The sequence below is a fragment of the Panthera tigris genome, chromosome A1 (genome assembly GCF_018350195.1).
Source record: "Panthera tigris isolate Pti1 chromosome A1, P.tigris_Pti1_mat1.1, whole genome shotgun sequence".
Taxonomy (NCBI): Eukaryota; Metazoa; Chordata; class Mammalia; order Carnivora; family Felidae; genus Panthera; species Panthera tigris.
In genome coordinates, this window is record NC_056660.1 from 142,234,983 (window position 1) to 142,251,052 (window position 16,070).

At 40.4% G+C, this 16,070-nt stretch overlaps 1 protein-coding gene across 1 annotated transcript in view; it reads right to left on the minus strand.

Annotated features, from left to right (window-relative positions):
* DMGDH (dimethylglycine dehydrogenase) overlaps positions 1–16,070 on the minus strand; it is a 67,844-nt gene that overhangs the window by 30,988 nt on the left and 20,786 nt on the right. The window contains exons 6-11 of the mRNA XM_015536499.2: positions 14,601–14,849; positions 12,351–12,549; positions 4,854–5,023; positions 3,675–3,828; positions 1,816–1,981; positions 526–656 (exon numbers count right to left, since the gene is read on the minus strand). Coding sequence (XP_015391985.2) covers positions 526–656; positions 1,816–1,981; positions 3,675–3,828; positions 4,854–5,023; positions 12,351–12,549; positions 14,601–14,849 — 1,069 coding nt within the window. The remainder of the gene's footprint in view (positions 1–525; positions 657–1,815; positions 1,982–3,674; positions 3,829–4,853; positions 5,024–12,350; positions 12,550–14,600; positions 14,850–16,070) is intronic.

Sequence of the window (16,070 nt, forward strand, 5' to 3'; positions counted from 1 at the left end):
CTAAAGATTCATGTGAAGGATTGACTTGGCAGCTCAAAGACTTAGATCTAGCTGTGGGCCAGAGGGCACAAGGCACGGCAAAGGAGGAAGATAACCCAGGGAGGCAGCTCACTGAAGTGCACTGAATGTGGGCATCAGAATCAAAAGGACTGGCTTAAGCAAGTTACTTTAACCCAAACTTCAGTTTCCTCACATGAAAATGGGAATAATATATACCTGGAAGATATGTCTATTAAGAGGATTAACTGAGATAATGTCTAAAAAGAGTTCTGACACATTGATAATGCCTAATAATCAGGAGTTAATATTAGAACCAGTAAACCCTATGGATGAATTACCTTTTGGAAGAGTGGGGACAGGGTCCCTCACTTCAAATAATTTCCTATAAAAGACACGAAGTTTATTGGAAAGAATAAGGTTTGAGAATTTAAGTTGTACTTTCACCTACTGGCAAAAGAAAAGCTCAGTGAAAGTTTAGATCAATATATAATTCATATAAAATTTTCTTATTAGCTGTGCACTTACCTAAGATCATGAAGTTCGGATCCAGAACCAGTTATTAGTAGAAATTCCCCAGGAGTTTGGTGAGAAACAGTCAATTCAGCATACACTCGACCTTTTGGTGTCAACATGTGACTTATATTTGTAAAACCCACCTACACAAAAGAATTTAAAATTACCTCAATATAAAATTAAAATCTTACATAGCCTTTTAGCACAACATGGAAATAAACAAGTGTCAGTGAAACATATCTGAATCATATCATTTATATCAATCGTGTGAACTATCTTTAAACCTAAACCCAAGATTAATTTTGGGTAATTATAATTATTTGTCATCAAAATTACACTTCAGTCAATTTCGCAGTTCTCTATTGACAGAATTTAGCAAAGTCATAGAGTCCTTGGATGACAATTCATTCAACAAAAATTGTAATTAGAAAATCAGCTAGAATATTTATTCATGGTCTGTTGAAGAGCTATAGCATTCATACAGAAACCAGTAGGTGGACTAAAATAACATACTGGGTTTTTTTGTTTTTGTTTTTTTGTTTTTGTTTTAAATGAGAGGATAGATGGGGTGCCTAGATGGCTCAGTCAGATAAGCACCCAACTCTTGATTTCAATTCGGGTCACGATCTCAGGGTTGGTGAGTTTGAGCTCCACATCAGGCTCCGGGCTGACGACATGGAACCTGCTTGGGATTCTCTGTCCCTCTCTCTGCCCCTCCCTCACTCACTCGCACACACAAACTCTCAAAATAAAATAAACTTTAAAATACATACATACATACATACATACATACATACATAAATAAAATTTAAGAATGAGGGTTCCCTGGGTGGCTCAGTTAAGCATTCAACTTCCACTCAGGTCATGATCTCACAGTTTGTGAGTTCAAGCCCTGCACTGGGCTCTCTGCTATCAGTGCAGAGCCCACTTCAGAAACTTTGTCCCCTCTCTCTCTGCTCCCCCCCTCAAAAATAAATTGAAACATTTTAAGAAATTTTAGGGCGCCTGGGTGGCTCAGTCGGTTAAGCGTCCGACTTTGGCTCAGGTTACGATCTCGCGGTCCGTGAGTCCCAGCCCCGCGTCGGGCTCTGGGCTGATGGCTCAGAGCCTGGAGCCTGCTTCTGGTTCTCTGTCTCCCTCTCTCTCTGCCCCTGCCCCGTTCATGCTCTGTCTCTCTCTGTCTCAAAATAAATAAACGTTAAAAAAAAAGATTTAAAAAAAAAAAAAGAAATTTAAAAATGAGAGGATGGAGAATTAAGCAGGCAGGAATCCTGAACCTTGTACCCATATAAGGTTATTTACCTTTGGAATGACATTTGCAAAGAGATGGTCCAACAATCTAACAGAGTCTTGGCCTTTGATGTTAAACTTGCCAAATGGTGACAGGTCAATAACCCCTACGTTTTGCATAACCTGTTTATACTCAGATCCCACAGGCTCAAACCAGTTTGTGCGGCGAAAACTTGGCCTAAAACACAATGTTTGTGGTAAAACAACTGTCATTCATTTTCAGAAAATTACAGAGTATTTGAATAAACCTATAGATCTAGAAAATCCTATTTGGGAAAAGAAGTAACATCTAAAATTCTGTTCTCTGAATGATACATATATGGTAGAAGCTGATTTTTTAAAGTTACTCTTCTATTCCTTTGACCCATTTTGTAGTGAACGAAGTATTAATTAACTAGAAATTAAGATAGGACATGTGGGCTTTCAGATCTGGAGGAAAGCATAGAAGTCTACCAGCCCTGAGGTTTTCAGTCTTGGTTGAATATTAGAATCACCTGGGGAGCATTTAAAAAAATACCCATTTTCTGGACCTAATTAAATCAGAATAGAACGGGGTAGAGCTATCTTGTCCAGTGCTTCTCAAACACTCATGAAACTGTACATCATTTACAAATGTTAAAATGCAGATTCTAATGTAGCAGGTCTGGGGTGGAGACCTATATCCTGCATTCTAACAGTCTCCCAAATGATGTTCATGTTGTTACAAGCAAGAACCTGGTCCAACATCTGCATTTTTTTAGAGAAAAGGTACAAGGTGACTTCCAGGGCCTTTATCTTAGTAAATGCCAGAGCTGGGCCTGGAACAAAAGTCTACTGACTCATTCACGGTTCTTCCCACTCGGCAAAGTCAACTTCTAATGTGGTATTTTAACTGCAGAGCAGAACTCTGTCTGATAAACGAGTTTTCAGTTGTTTAATTATTCAAATAATGGAAGGAACAGGTCAGATCCAAAGAGCAAAGGTGAAGAACATATTTGGCATTTATCCAAGTCGTTTAGGAAAAACCAAACCAGTATTTTGCCCCCAGATAATCTAGACTTTCTACTGAGCCCAAATTCATTAATCAACAACTGGGCCTCTACTATACTTTGTACCATTTAGATCTGGTCTTAAAGTAGACATCAAAACCTGTTTAGTAAGCAAAATGACAAGTCCAAAAAAAAAAAAGAGGTAACAATTTCTGGATTTGCTATTTGTTTTCTCTTGGTTTATGGATTCTCATGAGAAAAAAATATATAAGCATTATTAACCCCAAATGACAACAATGGCTCAAAATCCAAGTATAACAATGGTAACAACACTAGAGGAATTCAGAGGATTGTTTCAGTGACATGCTTTATGCTTTAGCTTAACCTAAAATGCTAAGTAAATGATCCTTTCCCCTAATTTATCAATGGTACATATATTTTGCATGACTCAGTGCACACACACTAGAAAGCAGTTGCTGTGAACTATCTTTGATAAATAGAAAATCCACATTTCTAGACTATTTCCATACAACATGATTCGACCAGGCATCCTAAAGCAGGACACATCTTTAGGAGCCACCTGAAGCCATGTGGGGATCAAGAGGGGATGGGGAAGGTTCCCCTGAGCTCCTGGAAAATGCCAAGTGGAGGCTTCACCTGAGCTGGCTGTAGGACTCTGGAGGCCACATGGGTCCTAGAGATGTGAGCCAATGTCATGTGGGATAGACTAATGCCTCCATTGCCAGAAAATCATTTTTGTAGGAAAAGGCTCAATGCTCTTTGGAAAGGGTGGAGTGACTTCTTTGGGGGCGCAGGGGCAGCGCTTCTCCGACGTCCCTCCATTCAACTTCCAAAATCGAGTTCTACATTCAGAGCCACAGGCAGGTCATGCCATTCACTTACCTATACCGAGAATCCTGGCCTGGTTTGTAGAACCAGTGTGGCTGCTCCCAGCCTGCATGAAACCCCATGGAACACTTAGACTCCAGGATTTTATAAAGCCCACTGACTCGCTGAGTTGGTCTCCCGGCAAATCGCTCTTCTTTAGGATAACCAACTGGAAAAGGAAAACTAGTACCTAAGTACCATATAACCGAAACTGTAAAAAACTTCAAAGGGATTCAGAAAGTAGAAAACACAGTTCTTAACATCCAGAAGCACATATATGTATGAAATTTACGTAAAAGATGGTAACTAGCTTTCTTGGGGTGAACATTGCACAATGTTCCCAAATGTCAAATCACAGGGCACCTGGGTGGCTCGGTCAATTAAGCGTCAGATTCTTGATCTTGGCTCAGTCATGATCTCAGGGTTCATGGGATCCAGCTGCCCTCGTGAGGCTCTGCCCTGGCATCAGGGAACCTGCTTGAGATTCTCTCTCTCCTGTCTCTTCTTCCCCCCGCTCCCACAGGCAACCACATGTGCTCTTTCTCTCTTTCTCTCTCTCTCAAAATAAATAAATTAATTTTAAAAAAAGTCAAATCACTATGTTGTACACCTAAAACTAACATAATATCATATATAATCAACTATACTGCAATTTTTTAAAATTATGTAAAAAAAGCCAGACTGTCATTCATATAGCTATCCAAGGATAAAGTAAAAGTAAATTTAAAACTTAAAATCACTTGGGGAAAAAAAAAACAACTTAAAATCACTTGGGGCGCCTGTGTGGCTCAGTCAGTTAAGCATCCGACTTCGGCTCAGGTCATGATTTCGTAGTCTGTGAGTTCAAGCCCTGTGCTGACAGCTCAGAGCCCGGAGCCTCGTTCAGATTCTGGGTCTCCCTCTTTCTCTGCCCTTCCCCAGCTCATGCTCTGTCTGTCTGTCTGTCTCTCTCTCTCTCTCTCTCAAAAATAAACAAACATTAAAAAAATTTAAAAACTTAAAATCACAGAAGTACTCCACACATTAAATATACAAACTCATATAAGATTCCTTCTTGTGTCTTAGAGGCATAATGCTTATTAGAATCCCTAAGTACTCCCACCACAAAGCACAGAATAACAAAGATCTAAAATCAGAGGCACTGCAAGTCAATTCTATACACACTTTACAGACAATAGTAAATTTGCACTTTACCTATATTGTTGAATCCATATGACTCTCTTGCTTTGGCCTCAGTGTACTGAGTTGTTGTCCATTTGCCATAGCGATTAGGATCCAACTCTATCAGATCAAAAGGAGGTTCTCCATGCAGGATCCAGTCACTGAGATATTTCCCTACCCCACCAGCGTGGATTATGCCATATCTTTCAAATACAGAGATAAACACCCTGTTATGAACACATGTTGTTTTCCAATAATGAAACATGTCCAACTCTTCTACAGGGCCTCCAAGTTGGAGTGTTCTGTGATCTTCAGAGCAGACAGTCAACATAATGCTTATACTATAGTTTTTTTCCTCGGGAAAAATACATGTTTGGGCATCCAAATTAAATGTACCTGACTTGATAGCTAGTTTGTTTCCACAGTTTCAAGAGACGCATACCTGCAAAATAGCCTACAACTCTTAGCTAGAAAAGATGCTCACTTTAGGAAAATGGAGGAAAGGAAGAAAAGAGGAAGATGTGGTTATCTTAGCAGGCCTTCTGATCTAGAATTATCCTGACTGATGGGAACCTTGCAGGAGAAACCGTACACTGCCCAGTGACACATCTCTTCTCAGACTCAACTTAGTTCAGGTCCCCTTAGGCGATGACCTCTGTGCAAGGACCTTGAATCTTTATCTTAGAAGCATTCAGGGGAAGAGGCACTCACCCAGGGGCTTGTGGGGAGGAGAGAAAAGGAACACTGTCCCCTGTATTTTGCAACTAATGGGTCACTTGGTGATGAGGGTCTATTGTTGTCTATTTCTATATGATGATGCTTTAAAACCAAGAACATCACTGTGGCAAATCATTTGCTATCAGATGAAGGATTCACAGTTTAACATTGGCCATGTGCAGTACTAACCACTCCCTCTTGCCTATAGGTTTATCTGTGGTTTAAGTCAAGACAAGCTTCTGAGGAATTAGATGAGCAGAAAGTCATTTGGGGGATGACCAAGAAACGGAGCTACATGAGCAGACCTCAAAATGCAAGAAATTCCAGTATCCTGAATGACCACAACTTAACAGCCAGACTCACGGGTTCTGAGAGCTTGGGAGCACCTGAGCAAAGACTTTAAATGTTAAAAACTATTTTCCCACAAGATACCAGTTTTGCCGGTTTACAAAAATGAGTAACTAAATTTGTTATGAGGATATTTCTCAAGTAGAATAAAAAGGCGACAATTTATATACTTCTCCAAATAGTTTAAAAAAAAAAAAGACATTGGTCATCCAAATCACCCACAAACAATCTCACTAAGTTTCAAGAAAGCAAGAAAAATTATTGAATGTATGCTTAAAATTCACTTAACCAGGCCCAATGTATGATATACAAAAGCTGTCATTTTTGAGATCTAGAGATACTGTTTATAAGACTTGAAATTGTGTTTTATTGACATTTATTGAGTGCTTGCTATTTGCCAGGCATTGTTTCCACCTAACATGTACCAGATGATTTATTCTTTAGCAATTTTATTTTACCACTGGGAAAGCCAGTCCCCGCTTAGCGATTAAATAAGGTCACACTGCAATAAAGGTCAGGATACAGACTCCATCAACTGACTTCAGCATACACTCTCTCTTACTAAACTTTACCTCTTCAACAGTTCCCAATTTTCAGCCAAGGCACACATGACAGACAGCGTTCACATCCTTGACAGGCTCTTGGGAATAGCCAGGACTGTGCTTGGTTTCCTGTGGCCTCACTGCTATGCCATCATGTTCTTTCCCTTTCAGTAGTGTATATGAGCTAACAAATGGGGCTGAGTGCTGTCAACTGGGGAGAATCCTGAATGAAGGATAATTTGTTTTCAAAAAGTGTTTACTTTACAAACTTCAGCTCTCTAACCATTAACAAGCTATGTGTCAAACGCCACACTACTGAGTGTTATGAAACATGTATTGAGAGCCCCTGGCTTAGTAGTTAAAAGCAAGCATAAAGTAAGAGAGCTCTGGGTATGATTTCACTCCTGCCAGTACTAACTGTGTAACCATGGGCAAGTTGTGTGACCACCCTGAGCTTTAGTCTTCTTTCATGCACACTTCCTTTATGGTTCTGGTGGAGAACATTGGCATGACATTGAAAGCACATAGTAGGCCAGCAATGCATGCTTGCTGTTAGGCCCCTATATAACTAGTAACAGAGTATGCCTATGCCCAGTTGATAAGATTTTCATACCAAGTAATTTGTGTGGCATGGAAGTGGAAGGGAACTTAATAAGGAAAGGAGAGTTAGGTTCTTCTGTCGCTAACATTAATCTGTAGAACCCGCTTCTAAATGGCCCAGTGACTCTGCTTTTTGAATGTTTGTGTCTGCTTTTCAGGATAACTCCGTTAAACTGTCAGATGTTATATCTTACGGCACTCTCCCCTCCTTAAGTTTCCTGTTTATAATGTGCTCTAAGCCAAGAAAACTAGATTCAATTCCATACAATCCATTAAACATGTTGGTTGACATGGTGTCACCTAGAAGCAAAAAACCTTTTGTTAGAATTGTGACAAAACAAAAGTAATAGAGTTTTGACTGAGGGTGATCTGTGAGTAAGGTAAATGAGCACTGGCATGTATGTACACAGTTTGCAAGTTCCCCAAGTTCTCTGGACGGTTGTATCAGAATAACAGACACATTGAAATGCAGATCCCTGGGCCTCTCCCCAGACCACTGATTCAGAACCTATAGGAGTAGTGTCTGGGAATCCATTTGCTTATAGTTTTCCAATTCAACACAACTTCATGGGTTCTCTTGACAAATAGGAATTACACAGATACGATGTAAAGGAGGATGAAACATACATAAGAGACTAATCACAAGGTTGAGATTATTTTTTAACATGGGCATGTGATTCTCCTGCTTAGCCAGGTATGGAAACCACTGGCCTCCAGAACCAGGGAATGGATCACTGATGCAAGCCAGCAGGGGCAGCCAATGTAAGCATTCCATACTACATAAGAAATATCTTAGCAAGATAGCAACAAGTCCTTTGTTCAGACCAAATCTGTCAGAGTGTGAGGCACTTTGCCTGCCCCTCACCTGTCATCTTCCCTATCCATCTCCCAACATCTACAACCTGGGAAAATTACCAGAACAATCAGAGCAGGAATGCAACATTAGCCCCATGCAAGTACATACAATTTCTAGGTAATAAGTAACTGGTATTCTAAAGAAATCAACTTCCTAATTTCCTTGGCAAGTAGTAACAGATGCTCCATTAAAATATAAATGTAATAAGGCCAGGGATACTGTCTGCTTGTTCAGAGCATGGCTCGTGGTCAATGATCCACATATATTTGTTGACTAAATCAATAATTCTATGATTCAGCCAACTGCAGAATCAAAAATAATAAAGACCTAGGAATGCATTTAGCAAAAGAAGTGCAAACTTGTACTCTAAAAACTACAAATCATTGCTGAAAGAAATTTTAAAAGACCTAAACAGGGGTGTCTGGGTGGCTCAGTCAGTTGAGCGTCGACTTCAGCTCAGGTCGTGATTTCATGGCTAGTGAGTTTGAGCGCCGCACTGGTCTCTGTGCTGACAGCTCAGAGCCTGGAGCCTGCTTCAGATTCTGTGTCTCACTCTCTCTATTCCTCCCCTGCTCCTGCTCTGTCTCTCAAAATAAATAAAAACATTAAAAAATTTAAAAATAAATAAATAAATAAATAAATAAAAGATCTAAATAAATGGAAAGACATCCCATGTCCATGAATTGGACTTAATATTGTTATAACAATACTCTCCAAATTGATCTACAGATTTAATGCAATACCTATCAAAACCCTAGGTGGCTTCTTTGCAGAAATTGACAAACTGGTCCTAAAAATTGCATGAAAATTTAAGGGACCCAAAGTAGCCAAAACAATCTTGAAAAAGAGCGAAAATTCACACTTCCCAATTTCAGAACTTACTACAAACCTATAGTAATCTAAACAGTGTGGGGGTGCCTGGTGGCTTAGTCAGTTAAGCATCTGACTCTTGATTTCAGCTCAGGTGGTGATCTCATCGTTCGTGAGATAGAGCCCTGTGTGGGGCTCTGTGCTGACAGTGCAGAGCCTGCTTGGGATTCTGTCCCTCCCTCTCTCTCTCTCTCTATCTCTCTCTCTGCCCCTCCCCCACTCACATGCATGCAAGTACTCTCTCTCAAAATAAAGGCTAAAAAAAAAAATGTGGTAATGGCAGAATTGGGAGTCCAGTAATAAACCCATACACATATGGTGAAATGACTTTTGTCAAGGATGTTGTGGTATAATAAAAAATAAATATTTGGTCTTTGTCCCCAATTCTTGGCACAGAGCTCCTAAAACCTCTGGAATTTATAGTCTTTGTATGCTAATGAGATGACTCAAGGTGGAGTGAGTGATACCTGGGGGCTTAAACAGGGGCTGGTTCAAGAAGTTGAATCATCAATAGTCGATGATTTCATCAATTATGCCTATGTAATTAAACCTCCATAAAAACCCCTAAATGACAGACTTGAAAGAGCTTTCAGGTTCTGAACGCACTGATGTGCTAGGAAGGTGGTGTGTCAGAGAGGGCATGAAAACTCTGTGCCACACTCCTCCCCCTCACACCTCACCCTGTGCATCTCTTCCATTTGGCTGTTCCTCAGTTGTATACTTTATAATAAATGGGTAAAAGGAAGTGTTTTCCTGATTTCTGTGAGCCATCCTAGCGAACTGTCAAGCCTGAAAAGGGGGTTGTAGGAACTCGCAAAGTTACAGCCAGTCAGAAGTACAGGTGATCCCTGGACTTGCAACTGGTATCTGAAGTGGAGGCAGTTTTGTGGGACTGAGTCCTTACCCACTAACTCTGGAAGTTAAGATCAGAATTGAATTGAATTGTTGGACACCCAGTTGGTATCAGAGAATTAGAAAATTGAAAAATTGAATGTGGGTATCAGAAGTGGTGTCAGAAAAAAGATATCACAGAAGCCAACATAATTCAATGAGCAAAGAACAGTCTTTTCAACAAACAGTGCTGGGACAACTGGCTATGCACAAAAGAATGAAGTTGGACCCCTACCTCACATCATATACAAAAATTAACTCAAAATTGATCAAAGATTTTTAAAAAAAATTTTTTTTAATGTTTATTTATTTTTGAGACAGAGGGAGACAGAGCATGAATGGGGGAGGGGCAGAGAGAGAGGGAGACACAGAATCGGAAGCAGGCTCCAGGCTCTGAGCCATCAGCCCAGAGCCTGACGCGGGGCTCGAACTCACGAACCGTGAGATCGTGACCTGAGCTGAAGTCGGACGCTCAACCGACTGAGCCACCCAGGCGCCCCTGATCAAAGATTTAAATGAAAGAATTAAAACTATAAACTCTTAGAAGAAAACATAGGTATGAATCTTTATGAATTTGGACTGGAAAATGGTTTCTTATATATGAACTACATGCTCAAAAAAAGAAAAAATACGCATTCTGGACTTCATCAAAATTAAAAACCTTCATGCTTCAATGGACACCATTAAAAAAGTAAAAAGACAGCCCACAGAAAGGAAGAAAAAAATTGCAAATCATGTATCTGATAAAGGTCTTATGTCTAGAACATATAAAGAACTCCTACAACTCAACAGTAGAAAGACAAATAATCAATTTTTTTAATGGGCAAAGTATATGAATAAGCATTCCTCTAAAGAAGATATTCAAGTAATGTACACGAGAAACACTCCTACATACACATGCCTGCATACGGATGCTATTGATTACCTAAACCCTCAGTTACTTTATACCTGCCAGGTCCTCTGTCTCCATCTGGTTTTCTCCCTCTAGATGTCCCAAAGATATCAACTTAACACTTCAAACCCAACCTTTCAAAAATGAAACCCATTATTTTCCTGATTCTCTGTCCCCATGGCCCCAGCATCCAACCAGGGGTCAAGTTAGAAAGTTAGCCATCGTTTGCTTTTTTTCTCTTCCTCAAGACCTAATGCAATCAATCATCAAGTCTAAATAATTTTATCTCCTATCTCTCAGTCCCTGCTGCTGCTCCCTCAGTTCAGACCACAGCCCCTCTACTGTACTGGCAGAACAGCACCCCAAGCAGTCACACACCTCTGGCCGGACCTCACTGCCTTGTTTTTAGCTGTAGCCCAGTGCCTAGCAAAGAGACCTTGTACAGAGCTGGCAAACATGAGATATTAGTTGAATACATGGCCAAATAAAATGGAGAAGAAAAATAGAATATTAGAAGCTGTGATATGATAGTAAAGTGGGCTTGACATTAATATTCAACAAATTAATGGGACAAATATTAAGGATGAAGCATCAAATGGGTAACAGAATCATAAATAGTAAGCAACCTGAGGAATCATAAAGAAACAAATTATGTTGGATAAACCTGAATTATGGTGAAAAAGGTATCATATACGTTATTCATTTGATACTCGGTATTATGTTTGTCACACTGTGTTATGAAAACAGCCTTGTAAAATTGGGGCAAATTGACCAATATGAACATACACAGCATGAAAAGAGACAGGAATAATGGAAATGGCAGGAAATATGCGAAGAGAGGTTTCCAGGAAATCACTGCCCTTCTATGTGATCATCTTTAAAATCTATACAAGTGATTAAACCATTATACAGTCAGGATTTTAAAAGTGAATTTTTTTTTAAATTTTTTTTTTTAACGTTTATTTATTTTTGAGACAGAGAGAGACAGAGCATGAACGGGGGAGGGGCAGAGAGAGGGGGAGACACAGAATCGGAAGCAGGCTCCAGGCTCTGAGCCATCAGCCCAGAGCCCGACGCGGGGCTCGAACTCACAGACCGTGAGATCGTGACCTGAGCTGAAGTCGGACACTTAACCGACTGAGCCACCCAGGCGCCCCATAAAAGTGAATTTTAAAAAAAAATTTTTTAATGTTTATTTATTATTTTTAAGAGACACAGAGAGAGACAGAGAGTGAGCCGGGTTAGGGCAGAGAGAGAGGGAGACACAGAATCTGAAGCAGGCTCCAGGATCTGAGCTGTCAGCACAGAGCCCAACATGGGGCTCAAACCCACCAACTGAGAGATTGTGACCTGAGCTGAAGTCAGACGCTTAATTGACTGAGCCACCCAGGCACCCGAAGATTGAAATATCTTATTCCTCATATCTCAATGGTCATTTAAGGAAGAAAACTCTGCCCTTCTCTCATTTTCCATTTTGGACTGAGATTACGAGACAAGACTTATCTATAATACTTGACTCTATTAAAAAAGATACTTGACTCTATAATAAATGTTGAATTAAATGGAGATACTCAGGGTGCTTGGGTGGCTCAGTCAGTTGAACACCCGACTCTTGATTTCAGCTCAGATCATGGGATAGAACGTCGCATCAGGCTCCATGCTCGGCGTGAAGCCCGCTTGGGATTCTCTTTCTCTCTCCCTCTGTCCCTCTCCCTCACTTGTGCTCTCTCTCTTGAAAATTAAAATAAAATAAAATAAAATAAAATAAAATAAAATAAAATAAAATAAAATAAAATAATAAAAGAGATACTTACCCAAAGCCTATAGCCACCCAGTAGTTTCTGACTCCCTGATGGGGCCCCACCATAGGCAGAATGTCAGGAGAATAGGTGATAGGACCATTGACGATATTGATGATATCAGCCTTTTTCAAGACTGGAACCATTTCCATGGCAGCTTCCACATGTTCCATAATTCGGTCAAGATCAGACTCAAAGAGCTCCTTTCCAAACCCTGAAGAGACATACCATTGTGGTCAGGATGCCACAATTGCCCTGACAGGTATTCCAAAGTGACTTAAGTCTGAATCAGTTTACATTTAAAGATGGTCTTATGGAAGGTACTTCTTTTTTTTTTTTTTTAAGTCTAAACTTAATATTCACTATCAACAGATAAGTACCCATCACATTTCTGAGAATAATAATTTATTTTTGTTGAAATAATAAAATCATGAAAGTTAATCCTCTTAATAATAAATATAAATCTAGGTATATCAACAGTTTTCAACATGTAAACCAATCATAATTTTAAAAAACAAACAATAATTGGTTTGTCAAGAGAGAACTTTTATCTTTTAATTAACCCTAAAAGTCTGATCTATCCTCCCAGTTAAGGGCAAATGGGAGCTTGCAAAGTCATGTCAGGACACAGGGCATAAACAGAAAACTACTCCAGGATCTAGAATAATGGATGCTAGATGTCTTTTAGCTCTCAGCAGAGAAAGAATGGCATGGAGGCCTCCTCCCTCACGCCCACTCCCATACGTATTTGAGAGCTAGATTCTTAGAAAAGAGTCAGGGTCTTGAAACACAATAATTTCCTCATTCGTAAAAGGTACTGTGATTGAAGGCAGGACCACAGATGAGCCTCTAAAAGAACTTCTCCACCAATACTGGTGACTTTCCCGCACAGCAGTCAGCCAGCTTCTTGTTCCTCCTGTGAAAAGCATGTTGGGGCAGTTGCACGGAGGCCTGCAGACCATGAGGGTTGGACCAGGACATGTACGCTCCCAGGGCCAGCTAACAACCTGGCTCTTCCTCCAACTTGGAATTTGGAAATTTAAATATTTGTTCAACATTTATTTGGAAGATGGGGTGCCTGGGTGGCTCAGTCGGTTGAGCATCCGACTTCGGCTCAGAGCATGATCTCATGGTTTGTGAGTTCGAGCCCCGCATCGGGCTCTGTGCTGACAGCTCGGAGCTGGGAGCCTGCTTCGGATTCTGTGTCTCCCTCTCTCTCCGCCCCACCCCCTGCTTGTGCTCTGTCTCTCTGTCTTTCAAAAATGAATAAACATAAAAAAAAGTTAAAAAAAACAAAACATTTATTTGGAAGAGAGGCTGCCAGCATGAGGGAAGAACAGAAAGGAAGGCTCTCAGGTGGCCGTCAGCCCTCCTGAGATCAGGAGCTCTTCCATGCAAGCCCAAATGTGCAGAGCCAACTCAACAAAGCAAAAGCCTTCAGCTAGCTGGCCCAACTTCTCTGGAAGGCAGTTTAGTGATCATTCGTGGTCACATGGGCATATGTGTATTGAGGAGTAGGGGAGAACTTCAGTCCCTATCCCAAGTAGCTTATCAAAGTATAATTCTAGGAAGTACAATTTCCTCCATTTCTTTATATCCCCTATAATATTTCAGTGCCCCAATGACATTTTAGTACTTTCTATAGGTTGTTTTGTTTACCTCCTTAGGCAACCTCCATCTTTAATTTAGCTCTGTAGAAATGTTTCATGAAAAACAAAACGGGTCCACCTCCCTTACAGAAACTATGGTTCCTCCCCCTTCGCATAGGGCTTTTCTACATTTATTTATGGAGTAGGGGAGGGCATCAGTTTGCAGGAGCAACCTATCCTGCTCTGTGACAGACTCTTGACGCTTTCCTTCTTAGTAGGCCGGATATCCTGTCTCTGCTACCAGCCATGTTTCCAACCGTCAAAGCACAATATCGGCTATATCCTAATCTGGAAACTAGACCAGGCAGGTGAGAGAGTGAGGAAAAAGTGGGGAGGAAGAAGGTTGGTGCGGGCAGGTGAAAAATTACCTGGAAGCGGAAGATATGTTTCTTCAGCTTCTCCATCACCAACTGCCTCTTCTCTCTTTCCTTACTTCCTGCTGTGATTGGTGAAAGGGACATGAGAACAGAGCTGACCTCAAACCCCTCACCTCCAGCGTCCCAGGTATCCAGTAGTCTAATGTTACGGTGTCATCTTAGTCTACAGCCAGCCCCCGCCACAGAGAAGACAAAACATATGTGCCTGACCTGCACACACTTGCATTTGTGGAACCCACCTGGAGGGACTCCATTGGTGACCCACGAGTCCTGCACTTTCATTTTTTCCTGGCTTTCATATGGACCAAATAAAAGCCCATCCCTTTCCTGTCGCAGATAATAGGATCCTTCCAGGTCACGGAGCACAGGGAGTTCTCGTTTCAAAGCTTTCACTTCAGGGATAGTTGATGTCACAACATATTGATGCTGGACCGGAATGAGAGGGTGTTCTAGTCCCACCATCTTACCTACTTCACGAGCCCAAAATCCTTAAAGAAAAAAAAGTCATTTTAAAATGTTACCACATACGTAAACATACTACACCTGACACGGATATGGCAATTTATTTTCAGATAAAATATTGAGAAGACTTCAGTACTCGTGGAAAGTCTAAAGAATGTGATAACAACTTTAAATTTTTTGTCATTACAAAACTGAACCTGGGGGAAGAGAGTATTTTACCTGCCCCAGCGTTTTGAAGACACCTATAATCTAACAGATATATACTTGTTTTTCAGGAGTTTGTAATTCCTGAAAAAATATTTTGTCTATAAGCAGAGGCAGGCAGGAAAACAACAATACACTTATTTGAAGGACAAACCAAACAACCCAAATATATAAAGTGTACAAATGTTGATAAGAAAGACAGTAATGGACTGACCCTACTCCTGAAACAGAAATGATCAAACAATAAAGGGGCCTGTGTTGATCGGTATAATAATTGTGCACAAGAAAGCCTTCCAAGTCAATCCCTCTATCCCCCAGACCCTCCTCTCCCCACATTACTGATGCCTAAGATTCTACAAATACAGAATTGTTCTGTTAACTTAAATTTTGAAAATGTATATACTTTGGGAGAGATAGCACAGTAAGTTTTATCTGTTATTGTAAACGCTTGGCTAGAATACATCTGTAAGATCCTTTCTTGCAACGGGCATGAAGGAACCATGAGTCCAGTAAGTGGGAGTACCTATATGAGAATGTATCTCAGTTCACAGTGCGTACTGAGACTGTCTTACCGGTGGGGATGAATGTATTTTTACCTTTGCAAAAGAAAAAAACAGATTGTGGCTGAAAGGACCCTTGATTCTCCCCCAGCTGACTCTTCAGTACACAGACGTGGAGCTAAAGTCCAGAGAAGGAGAGAGACATGCCCAATGTCACACTGGGAGACCTTGGAATCATCATACCTTATTGGTTTTCTTCCTATGGGAAGATTTTGTTTTAAAAATCCAAGACACCTTCACTTGCATAAAGGTATTTTAGAATCTAGAATGATTATTTGGCAGGGACATGGTGTTGCTTGACCCATCAGCAGATTATTTGGGGGAAGGAGGTTCTATTTGCTTGTTTGCTTCAGAATAACTTTGAGTAATTGTTCAAATGATTGGAGAATCTTATTTAAGTTATTTCTTTAGAGGTTGCACTCAATTTTTTAACCATTTCTGTTTCTGCTTTTTTTAGGAATCTAATAAAGAGTTCTGAAGCCT